Below are 13401 nucleotides of genomic sequence, written 5' to 3'. Positions count from 1 at the left end.
AGCTTCTTTTTTTAAGGTACACAATACTTTTTCCCGTTTTCTTTTAGAGTGTGACTGTGTTACTCAAGCCAACATGTAGAATGTTTTCCATTGTAATATCTAAAGCAGACCTTTTGTATAAGAAATTTACATAACAACTATATACACACATAAAGAATGAGGTAGAGTCTCCTGTTCTTGATCTGCTTATACAATGTGCTAAACTTTATTGTGACTGCGAATGATTTCGGTGTGAACCACTTAAAAGGACTAGGGGGTGGATGAAATGCTTTCTAGCTCAGTGGTGATAATATAGCCATTCCTAGAAACTGAAAATAAAGATCACCGAATCCCCTTCTCTTTCTACCTCCTCAACCAGTCTTAGAAATTATCCCAAATAGAAACTGGCCAAAGAATGAGAATTAATGTACTAAGACTTTGACGGTAGAAATGATTAGGAGATTGGAACTTTCTCCCATTTTATTGCACAATTTCTGGCTGCAAGACATCCCTGAGGCCCTTTTCTAGTGGCTCTCTTCTGATATTTTTACGTGTTGTCTCAGATTTTATCCCGAGGTTAACTTCGTGTGAATGATACTAAGTGTCCAGTTTGAGTTTTACAGTCAGCTCATTAATATCCATGCTGTGCGGCATTTCAACCTGTGTTCTGATGAGCTATTTATTCTTCAGCTTCCTATGACAAATATAAATAACTTGATTTAAAAAGATGAACTTTCTGCTTTTTTCCCATTGTTGTAATGATAGCTGTTATGCAGTTTTTGTATCATGCTAAGGAGACAATCTCTAGCTTCTATTGAAGAGAAATCAAAGAGCGAAATAGAACTGAATTTCCTTCAAGACAAGGATAAATACCTTTAGCAGACAGAAATTGACCCTGATATAAGGAAGCCTAGTCTATTAAAAATAAAAGGAAAAAAAGAGAAATGAGGAGTAGAATACAGATGAAAAAAAGATGTAGCTTTATTAACACAAAATACCCTCCCAAATTCAGAGATCCAAATTCTGATCAAGAAAAAACATTAAATTTATAGTCTGTGCAGTTTTTTTAATATAAAGAAATCCTATTGAAAAGAAATAATGCCTCAAAAAAAGAATGACCTAAAGTCTATGTCACAAATTCTGTGAATCAGAAAGGTATATCAGGGTAGCATTCTCTTGTTTTAGTGGTGCCAGAAGAAGTATATATCTGTGGAGGCAGAAGAGAGAACTTACGTGTACAAAGACTCACAAGTTACATTCAGTGCGCAGACACACGTGGCTTTGTGTGTAGAGAAATCAAGTAAACACACACAACAGAAATACATACACATACACATCTTTTCATTCTAAATTAACTGAAAGACCCACACACAGTGAAAAGTAGAGCATTTTTAATGCACGTCCTTTGAACTGAGCCAAACGAAAAAAACTTGGTTGTTGTTACATAGAAGCTCAGGAATTATCAATGCAGAGTTGCCTAGGGATGGCCAGGTTTGAGAGCTCAAAGTCAGGTCCCATAGCATTGACCAGAATGTTGGGTTAATAACATTTAATACTTACTATGAACAGGGACACTTTGCTAAGCAACTTATATATATTATTTCATTTAATCTTTGCCATAACTCTTCCAGGTAGACACTACTTATTATCATTTTCCACACTGAAGATAAGCAAACAACGCATAGGGAAAGGAAGTGACTTGCCTAAAGCCACTAGTCCTAGGCTCAATTCATTTTGGTTTTATCAACGTATCACCTGTACCCTCTTCATGATAACACTCCCACATCACTATAAGATTCAGGTTGTTAACATAAGCAGTTTTTCTAAAAGGTTTAACGTGGACAAGATCTTTGAATGCCAGTATATGAATACAAGTGATGGAGGTTAATACAACTTGAGAATTTGGTTGATAAGCGAGCCTGACTTTCTATGTATTATCAGGTAGACCTCATCACACTCACCACCAGAAACATAGGCTTAGGAACTGTAAGATAGTGTCTGCTTAGAGGCATAAATAACCTTGTCTATATTGAACACTAACTCCAAGAAAGAGTAATTTAGCCAAAAATTATATGTAAACAGAACAGGGATCAGATATTTGCACATTATATTATCCTATAATATTCCTAATGGAAGAAGCTGGGGATGTGGATAAGAAACAGTTCTTTGACAGGAAAACATATTATTATTTCTCATACGACGTAGTACATAGGTGAGAAAGCTCAATTCACCAATCTGCATGTAGGACAGGCCTTCCATGAGAAGAAATCTAGGGATAATAAAATGAGAAATAGAAGACATCGGCCAAGAAGCCCTTAGCCAATGTATGCACGTGTGTATGTATACATTGCTTGAAATAGGACAGGCTTCATGAGCATGTAGTTGTACCTACGTTGCAACTAAATCATCACTGACTGTACACTTCTATGAAGTAAATTTTAGGTTGAGACAAGACAAATACTGTTTAAGGTTACTCTCCTACGTCAAACTCATTCCAGTATGAAATGGATTCTCTCCTAAAGCATAAAATCGAAAGCATTGACAGTTTATTTTCCTCAAGAATTCACTGTGATTCCCTTATCTTGCCTTCCATGCTGTTCTTCATCCTTCTTCTCACACTCTTTTTTAGTTTATTATATCTAAAATAAAATTGTGACAGCTCTCAATGATTCTAGCACTTACGCAGCTGAAGTTGATCTATTCTAGGCTCAGAAAGAGCAAAGAACCAAGATGACTACCGGCTGTTTTCTCTGTGTCCCTTCCTCCCATGACCCAATAGACACAGACACGCAGCTGTCAGTACAGCAGTTTTAAAAGTCTGCCGTGTAGGGAAAAGATTAAAAAAAAAATTCTGCCATTCAGTAGATCACTCATGGAAAGTGCTTTCACTGGAAGATATTTTCTTTCCGTTTATTCTAGCCAAAGGTTTAGTGGTAAGGAAAAGGCTTTTAAAAATGTACTCTGTGTGATCTTAACTATTTACACCATATTATTCTATGTGAAAACAATAAATAAAGAGTAAAAGAGCATAAAGTTGCCAGGGTAACTCAGCATATTGGTAACAAAGTCAAAGACCAAAACCTGTGTCTTCAGCCCTCTTTTCATGAATTTAAATAGCACTTTGTGAACCTGGCCAAACATGTAGTCTGAACAATTCTCTTCACTTTAATTCAATTTTTGATATAGATGATGTTTTTTTGTCATAAAGAAGTGGCTTGTTTTGTCATTTTAAAGGCTATTGGGTATTGTGTGTTTCATTCAGCTTTTTTCCTATATTTTATCGTATGCTCATAGCCTGAACCCTTCATCCACACAGACATGTTGCATATTCAAGGTATTGAAACAGATGAGAACTCTGCCCTCGGAGAACTTAACTTCTAATAAAAATTTAGTCCTAATTTGGTTTTGCTGCCTGTGTTAGGAAATGGACACATTTCATATTGCTGTGGCCTTTTCACTGCTTAAAACACATGGAATTGTTCTTTCCAGACAACTTTCAACAAAATTTTATGCCCCCATTCTCAACCTTGAAACATTTGTCTTTCAGTAAGTCCCCAGAGATTTCTGAAACAGAGAGAATAAAGCAAACAGTGTAGGAAAAAAGATGAGGCAGAAACTCAGAGAGAAACAAAGAGGAACCAAATGAATTGGAGCTCCCCAATTCTGTACAGCCAATACACAGCAAACTGTGGTACCCATTTATTACATGGTGGATGCTTTGACCTATAGTGCATTCCTTGTGGTCATCCCTGCCATCACATATCACACTGTTCCTACCTCATCAAATAATTAATGTTTTCTTGTCTTTATTTGTAGGAAAATATCTAGTATTTTCTGGTCAACGCTTTGTGAAAAATCTCCCTTGGTCCTACAGGTCTCTGACTTGTTCCTTATACTGGCAATGCTTAGCATCATGATCCATGTTCTTTTATAATTCATCTTGAAATAGATATGCCTATGTTCTGCACCTAAAAAGACGAAACACTCCAAATAGACAAAGAAATGTGTTAAAATTATTGGCTGATAATGAATTGATAACATTTTGTGTTCTAACATTGAAAGCATGTGAAGCAAGGTCAAAGTTAAAAATAGCAATTTAGAAAACACAGCAAAGGAGTAAACGTCTTTTTTTTTTCCTGGGTATTGCAAGCATGAGTAAAGAATTGGGTTTTTGCTTTGAAAAATCTGCAATCATAATACGACAATATTTTGATATGATAATATGATAATAAATTAATAAGTTTGAAAAATGTGCCTTATTTTAAACTATACTTTTTCTTTTTTTATTTTCTTCTTTTTATTGAAGTATAGTTGATTTACAATATTGTGTTAGTTTCAGGTGTATAGCATGCGATTCAAGTTTTTTGCAGATTATGTATCATTGTAAGTTATAAGATATTGAGTATGATTCCCTGTTCTATACAGTAAATCCTTGTTGCTTATCTACTTTATGTATAGTAGTTTGTATCTGTTAATGTCATTCTTCTAATTTGTCCCTCCCTTCCCTCTTTGGTAACCGTAAGTTTGTTTTCTATGTCTGTGACTCTGTTTCTCTTTCGTATATAGATCCATTTGTATTATTTTTTAGATTCCAAATATAAGTGATATCATAGAGCATTTGTCTTTTTCTGTCTGGCTTATTTCACTAAGCAAAATATCTTCTAAGTCATCCATGTTGCTGCAAATAGCAATATTTCATTCTTTTTTATGGCTGTGTAATATTGCATTGTATGTACATAACACCACACCTTAAGCCAAAAGACTGTTGGTGGGCACTTGGATTGCTTCCATGAACTGGCTATTGTAAATAGTACTACTATGAAAATTGGGGTGCAAGTGCCTTTTTGAATTAGACTTTTTGTTTTTTCCAGGTATATGCCCAGGATTGGAATTGCTGGATTGTATGGTAGTTCTATTTTTAGTTCTTTTAAGGAAACTCCATACTGTTTTCCACAGTGGCTGCACCAATTTACATTCCCAACAGTGTAGAAGGGTTTAATTTTCTCCACATCCTCTCCAGCATTTATTATTTGTAGACTTTTTGATGACAGCCATTCTGACTGGTGTGTGACTCACTGTGGGTTTTATTTGCATTTCTCTAATAATTAGCAATGTTGAGCATCTTTTCATGTAGCTTGTTAGCCAGCTGTATATCTTCTTTAGGGAAATGTCTAATTAGATCTTCTGCCCATTTTCTGATTGGGTTGTTTGTTTTTTAGATATTGAGCTGTATGAGCTGTTTGTATGCTTTGGATATTAACCCTTTGTTGGTCTCATTGTTTGCAAATATTTTCTCCCATTCGGTGGGTTTTCTTTTCATTTTATTAAAGATTTCCTTTGCTGTGCAAAAGCTTTGAAGTTTGATTAGTTCTCACTTGATTACTTTTGGCTTTATTTCTTTTGCCTTGGGAGACTGATCTAAGAAACTATTGCTACAATTTATGTCAAAGAAAATTTCACTTTTGTTCTCTTCTAGGAATTTTATGGTATCATGTCTTACATTTAGATCTTGAAACAGTTTCAAGTTTATTTGTGTAATGGTGTGAGGGAATATTTTAGTTTTACTGTTTTACATGTAGCTGTCCAGCTTTCCCAAAACCAGTTGTTAAAGAGACTGTCTTCTCTCCCTTGTATATTCTGTCCTACTTTGTTGAAGATTAATTGACCATAGGTGCATGGGTTTATTTCCAGGCTCTCATGCCTTAATAACTAACAGTGCTCTGATAATCACTCCAAAGGATCTGATGATTTCACTTTTAAATTTTCTTGTAAGTCTTTAGGTAGCTTTGTCCATCTAGAAAGTAGAAGACCTCTTGATGTAACAGCTTCTATTCCTTGGCATAACATCTTTCTTTATCCATAGATATTGCTCAATTTAATTTCTGCACAGCTGGCCAAAATCTTTTCTATAGTTTTCCATTCTGAACTATAAGGAAATATACTCAATATAAGGCAAAAGTGACTTCAAACAAAAGACTAATAATAACAACTTCTATTGTTTGATAAATCTAATAATCATTTTATATTGCTTACTGTATTTCATAAAGTATTTTCAAATATATTATGCCATTTAATGCTTACAGATCTCTTTGAGGAAAACAAGACAGTATTTTTTTTACCATTATTAAAGATAAGGAAACTGAGCCTTAGTGTTTTAATATCTTCACTACCTTTGTTCAGAGTGACTTTGGGACTTAAACTGTCATATTTTTACTCAGCTTAAATGTTGAAGTTAATCCTTGTATATTGCCCTCTGTAAATCATGTTTTACTTTCTAATATTTGCAGTAAATCCCCCCGCTTCAAAATACAGGATTTATTAGGCTTTTTAAGGCCCTCCCATTTTAAACTTCACCTGATTCTGTTTTCCCTGTAAGTGTCTAGTTCAACAAGCATTTTCCATGTTTTCCATGTTCAACAAGCTGTGCTATGCATGATTCATGCCAGTGCTCAAGTGGTAGACAAGTTATATCAGAATCACTTGGGACTCGGGAGAAGAAATCGCAATTTCGGATTTCATTCTGGACAAGGCAATTGAAATTCTAGGCAAAAGCACATGGATATGTGTAGTAACAATTTCCAATAATCTGATCAAGAGCTAAGTTTGCGAAAATGAAAAATAATTTAAAAATTTCAGATTAAATTTGAAAAAGAGATAAAAGATTGCAAACACTGGAAGGACGAGGCAGATCTAGGTTTGGATCACAGGATCACCATTAGATGTGTAATTCAGGAAGGAACGGAGTGGGGTCTTTATTCAAACCCCTCCGTGGCGCAGTTTCTTCATTTACAATGTAAGAAAAATAATACATGGAGTAAGTCATGTAGCAGGCAGCCTCCTCTGCAGAAAGGTTACATAAATTGTACTAGGGTGTAGGCAATATGATAAAGGATCTTAAGTGCTTCGAGCACAGAAGGCCTTTGTCTTGGTTTACTAGGGCTGACATAACAGAACACCACAGACCGGATGTCTTAAACAACAAATTTATTTTCTCACAGCTCAGAGCCCAGACATCCAAGACGAAGGTGTCAGCAGGCTTTATTTCTCCTGCGCCCTCTGCTTGGCTTGCAGATGGTTGTCTCCTTGCTGCCTCTTCACATGTTCCTGTCCCCATGCACACCCCCCCCCCACCAGGGCCTCTCTGTATGTTCTGATGCCCTCTTGCAAGGACACATGTCATGCTGGACTAGGGCTCATCCTAACAGCCTCATTTCAACTCAATCACCACCATAAAGGCACTGTCTCCAAATATAGTTAAATTCTGAGGTAGTGGACATTTTAGATTTCAAATGTGGATTTTGAGAGAACACAATTTAGCCCATAACAGCATTCAATAAATTTCAGTTGTCTGACATTTTGCCCTAGTCCCTACTTCCTCCTTTACCTAACTTAACTGGTCCCACACAACTTCTGTACCTGCTCAGTTCCATTTACTGCCCAGAAGTCATTTTCTTTAGAAAATCTGATAACCTAAAACCTTGTTAATGAGAATTAGTTTGTGTATTAGTATATTTCAGTGCTTCTCAGAAACACATTTGCAGAAGCATGAAGGCAAGTTGGGTGTCTTTCCAGGAGAGTGAGTAGGGTGCAGATTCCTGGGATGTAGCCTACCTAAAAATGGAGATCCTTTCAGAGTTAGATGTTTTGATGCTCTTTACAGCTATCACATGGACAACTGTGTCTGAACTCTACCAAGGTCTGGAACTAGATAACCTGTGTGATTTTATGAGAGTCTGTTTTTGGGGTTTTTTGTTTGTTTGTTTGCTTGCTTTGCCTTTTCTATATTCTGGAAAATAAAGTAAGAAATACCACTGCAGTGTGACATTTTTTAAATCGTATCACCTTTTTCGTCTGGAGAGAATGTATGTCATGCTTCCTTATTTATGCGTCCTTCTCTACTTACAGCTTTCAGATTTTTCCAATGTGTATGTCTCCGCCTCCTTTTCTTGCTATCAACTTTAGTGATGAAAAATAATTTTTTCTTTCTGTTTGCTTAAATTCCTCTCAGTGAGAATTCTATCACAAAAAGAAATTCAGGAAATATTAATGCAGCATTTCTTCTTGAGTCTGATGTGCTTTAGGATTGTACATTTCTTGTTAAATTAATAATATTTTAAGGCTCCATAAGTGATTCTGCTCTCCGTCAGACCCTGTAGTCCTTGTATACCATCCGCAAGGCATTTTTAAACACACTGTCTGGAAGAAATCCAATAAAGTAGGGCCTGTGTGTCAACTTGACAGTCAATTCTTCAAAATGCCTATGGAAAGAACATGTATTTTTCTTTATTTTTGTCTTTTGAAAATGAGTTAAAATAATCTCTCATGAACAGTTTTAAATTCTGTTTTACATTTTCTTGCCATCCAAAGAGTTTTTCATTTGGAAATTTGCAAAGGAAGATGGCATTTATACTTTCAGGTTTACTATCAAGAATTAACAGAAATTTTAATAGCCAACATGGGTCTTTTCCATAATTTTTAACTAATGGAGAAGCTAAAATTTCGACTACACTGTCAGTTACTCTTGTTTTGGTCCAATGTGTGGGTGTTTGCAGGGATGAAGAACCAGGAGGCCAGCTGGTTACAGATAAGTTCCATGTTGACTGGGATTCAGTGCTTGTCGACACAGATAACGTCATTATAGCACGGTTTGATGGCAGAGGAAGTGGATTCCAGGGCTTGAAAATTTTGCAAGAGATTCACCGAAAGTTAGGCTCAGTGGAAGTAAAGGACCAAATAGCAGCTGTGAAGTAAGTGGGTACACATTTTCTAACTGTTTTTTCCTGTATACCCAGAAGCAGAATATATAACACTACTAATGCTGACTTCAAGATTTGTATTTTAGTGACTGGACAATTTTCTAAGTTACTCATATAGACAGTGGCATTTTTTTCTCAAATACCTTTCACTCTCAGTGACATAATAAAAGAATTATCATACCTCTTCCTCTAGAATTAGATTCACTTTGGATTTATGAAAATGAGAGCGACCTTAATTAAACCACCATATTATCTATTTACAATAATCTACAATGTTTATTATTTTCCCAGTTAATTATAATTCTTGAGTTTTCACAGATACCTTTCCCACATTGGGATGAAAAAGTGACCTGAGAAAGCTAGTAGATTCTTTAAAACAGTATACAGACATTGGCTAGGGTATTTTTTCAATGTAGATGTTGATTCAGTAGGCGGGGAACGGGCCCCCAGATTCTGCATTTGTAACAAGCTAACAGATCTCACACCCAAACTTCTGAACCAGTTCTTTGAGTAGCAAGATTTTGGTACATAGGACCTTTCTACGTGAATAGAGCTTCAACCACTGAAGTCTTTCCAGTTTGACCTCTGTTTACTTGAAACTTTTTTTGGTGCCAAGAATTAATTCCCATGGTGCATTTGACTCAAAAAAGTGTAACTATTTTTTTTCTTTTTCATTGCAGATTTTTACTGAAACAGCCATACATTGACTCCAAAAGATTAAGCATTTTTGGAAAGGTAAATTGTAGAAAAAAATATATATATATGCACCTATGTAATTACTTTCTCATTTTATTATAATTTCTCTGTATTATCCTTTAAAATGTGCTATTATAATTAATGTAACATTCAGCTATTTATTAATTCAGCAACTATTTGTTGAGTATCTCTAAGTGGTGCCTAGTGATTGGCATACAGCAACATCAGGACAAAAAAGAGGATTTGTTTTCATGAAGCTTATCTTCTAGAGAGGAGAAATAGATAGTAAAGCACATTTCATATAGTAATGTCTTGTAAGGAAAACAAAACAAAACAAAAAATTGATGAACAAAAGTTAATTCCAGAAAGGGCCAGTGTTACTAGATTGAGTGTTCAAGTAATGGCCCTCTGATTAAATATTTAGACAGATACCCAACTAACAAAAGGCAGCCAGTCATACAGATCTCGAGGCAGAGTGTTCTCGACAGAAGGAATAAGCACTTCAGCCTTAGGGAAGCCTCCATGGCTTAGAAACTGAAAGATGACCAGTATGCATCATTATGTCTTTTGTGCTTTCTGCACATTATTTACTTCTTATTGCAATACTTATTTTTATCAGGTTCAATGTTATTTTCACAGTAGGAAAAGATATCATATAGAAATTTATTGAGCACCTAATTTATACATATCACATATACTATAAGGATACTAAGATGAAAGGAAAGATCTTGTACTGTTTTAGTATAGAGGCAAAGCAAATTCTTGGTGTTCATGGATTTAAACATAAAATATGTTCTACTGTTCATTAGTGAAGCTAGAGACACACCACAGCAAATCACGGGTAATTTTACTGGGACATCAATTTTGCTGGTGCGCACTGACAAGCAGGTACACAGAAAGCTATTTAATACGTGTGTAAAATATAAAATGACACAAGTCACTACCATTCTCCCCCCATTTCACAGATCTGCAGTGCACCGCGTCTTTGCTGTATTTAATGCTTGGCATTAATAATATTCAAGAGAGCAATACAAATATTTTGTGAACAATGTTACTTCCACCTAAGTGCAGACAAATAAATCAATGAAAGCTGATCACTAGTAGTAAAGATATTAGTAAAATGTCTAAGAAAGTGATCATTCCAACGACATGAAGATGCTAGACACATTAACAAGTGCATACAGTAAGTCTTATCACTTGCTGCAGCCAGATGAACCTTGAGGACCTTGTGCTCAGGACAAATACTGTTTTATTCAACTTAAACGAAATATCTAAAGCAGTCAAGTTAATAAAGATGGAGAGCAGAATGGTGGTTGCCAAGGGCTAGGGGGAGGGGAAAATTAAGAGAGTTGATTTTTAATGGGTATAGAGTTTCAGATTAATGTGAATGCACTTGACACTACTGGACTGCGCACTTAGAAGTGGTTAAGATGGTACATTGTATATTATGTGTTACTTACCACAGCAAAAGGTGCACATGGTAGGGAACATTCTACTCCTCAACGGTCCCAATATATGTACTAACTTACAAAGGACTCAAGGCTTACACATTTCAGGGCTCTACTTACTATACTCATACATAAGGGTAAAGGACCAAGTGAGCTATACAAACACTAATTAATATGGGAATTTAGAGAAGATTTGGAAAATTGTAAAATGCCTCATGGAGAAAGTGGAACATGAACTGGATATCGGTGAAAATCATTTCAGCAAGCAGAGGGCAAGGAGAAGCGTTTCGTGTAGACGCTCAGTGTCAGTAAGGAGAGCATGTTTGGACAACAGGAAATAAAGTGACTGACTAAAATTAAGGCTCATACAAGGAAGTGACAGGTGACAACACTGAGAGGAAAAATGGGCACAGGCCTTAGAGGGTCCTCCATATTAACTAGAAAATTTAGATAATAGTTTATAAACATGGGAAAATGAAACTCTAGGCTTCGGATCTAGAAGTTCAAAATCTCATGTCTATCATTGTATTAGGGGACTGATCATTCTCAGGGCAACTGATTCTGGCAATCTAAATATAGGAAAGACTGACATAGGATATAAACAAATGAAAACATAATTAGATTTATTTTAAATGGAAAATATTCCATTTCAATTAAACAAGTATGCATGTCTGTGACTGAATTATAACTTAGAAGGTAGCTTTCTGAGCCTATAAAGGAGTGTTAGCTGTAAGATTTAGTATGTCTTGTAATTTTTTTGGTGGGGTGGGGAATGTACTTGTTTTATTTCATTATCAAATTACATCAGCTAAACTCATAAAATTGGCTGAGAAATTATGTGCAGCCTTTTCCTATTGTCTGGGAAATCTTGCTTAGAATTGGAATTAGGTTGTAAATGTCTGTGGGGCTATTGCTTTCTTTGTTGGAAAATTTTTCATTAGTGTTTAAATTTATTTAATCAATACAAGACTATTAAGATTTTTCCGTTTTAGTGGTTTCTGTTTTTCTTCCAGTTTTATTGAGATATAACTGACCTACAGCACTGCATAAGTTTAAGGCGTCCAGCATAATGAGTTGACTTCATACATAATGAAATGACAGTCATAGTTAAGTTGAGTGAACCTCTATCATCTCATATAGATACGAAATTAATTTTCTATTTAGAAAAAAGTTTTTCCTTGTGATGGGAAATTTTAGGATCTAGTCTCTTAATTTTTATTTGTAACACACAGTAGTGTTAGTTACGTTTATCTTGTGGTACATTGTATCCCTAGTACTTATTTATCCTATAACTGGAGGTTTGTACCTTTTGACTGCCTTCATCCCCACTCCTACAACAGTACGTTAGTTCCTGTTATACAACATTGTGATCTGATATTTCTATACATTTCAAAATGATGACCACGCTAAGTCTGCTTACCGTATGTCATCATAGAAAATATTACATAGTTAGTAAGTTATTTTCCCCACACTGTACATTTTATACCCATGACTCATTTATTTTGTAACTGGAAGTTTGTGCCTTAGTCTGTCTTTAATACTTTTAAAAGGATTGCTTCCATTTCATACGCTGTTCAACAATGTTTTCAAAGCATATGTATCCTCTTATTATGTGTGTAATCATTTCTTTAGCGATGATAATGTCCCATTGTGACTCCCAGGCTGGCTTGTTTTGGGCTCTCCTGCTCTCACTTGAGCACCTCTTCCCGAGCTCTTGGTTGGTGCTCTCTTGCTTCTCTTGTTCTCCCTGTTGTCTCCCTTTTTCTCTCCCTCTGTTGTTGTTGTCGCTGTTTTTAATAGAAGTGTAGTCGGTTTGCAATGTTGTGTTAGTTTCTGGTGTACAGCAGTGATTCAGTTAAATATATATATATATAGGAATATATATATATTCCTTTTCATATTCTTTTTCATTATAGGCCATTACAAGGCATTGGATATAGTTCCCTGGGCTATACAGGACCTTGCTGTTTATTTTATATATAGTAATTAGTATCTGCAAATCCCAAATTCCCAATTTATCCCTCCAACCCCTCTTATACCTTGGTAACCGCAAGTTTGTTTTCTATGCCTGTAAGTCTGTTTCTGTTTTGTAAATAACCTCATTTGTGTCCTTTTTTTTAGATTCCACATGGAAGTGACATATGATATTTGTCTTTCTCTGTGACTTTGCTTAATATGACAGTCTCTAGGTTAATTCATGGAGCTGCAAATGGCATTATTTCATTCTTTTTTATCGCTGAGTAGTATGAGCTGCAAATGGCATTATTTCATTCTTTTTTATTGCTGAGTAGTATTCCATTGTATATACATACACCACAACTTCTTTATCCAGTCATCTGTCAATGGACATTTAGGGTACTTCAGTGTCTCAGCTATTGTAAATAGTGCTGCTATGAACATTGAGGTGCATGTTTCTTTTCAAATTAGAGTTTTCATCTTTTCTGGATATTTATCTAGGAGTGGGATTGTTGGATCATATGATAGGTCTATTTTTATTTTTTTTTAGGACTCTCCATACTGTT

General features: G+C 35.4%; 1 protein-coding gene across 12 annotated transcripts in view; it reads left to right on the top strand.

Annotated features, from left to right (window-relative positions):
* Positions 1–13401, top strand: part of DPP10 (dipeptidyl peptidase like 10) — a 725696-nt gene that overhangs the window by 697220 nt on the left and 15075 nt on the right. For all 12 annotated transcript variants that reach the window (XM_072960847.1, XM_072960846.1, XM_006196097.4 and 9 more), the window contains 2 exons: positions 8532–8726; positions 9416–9470. In XM_072960847.1, the coding sequence (XP_072816948.1) occupies positions 8532–8726; positions 9416–9470 (250 nt within the window). The remainder of the gene's footprint in view (positions 1–8531; positions 8727–9415; positions 9471–13401) is intronic.

This window comes from Vicugna pacos, chromosome 5 (genome assembly GCF_048564905.1).
Source record: "Vicugna pacos chromosome 5, VicPac4, whole genome shotgun sequence".
Taxonomy (NCBI): Eukaryota; Metazoa; Chordata; class Mammalia; order Artiodactyla; family Camelidae; genus Vicugna; species Vicugna pacos.
This window is presented reverse-complemented; position numbering and strand designations above follow the sequence as displayed.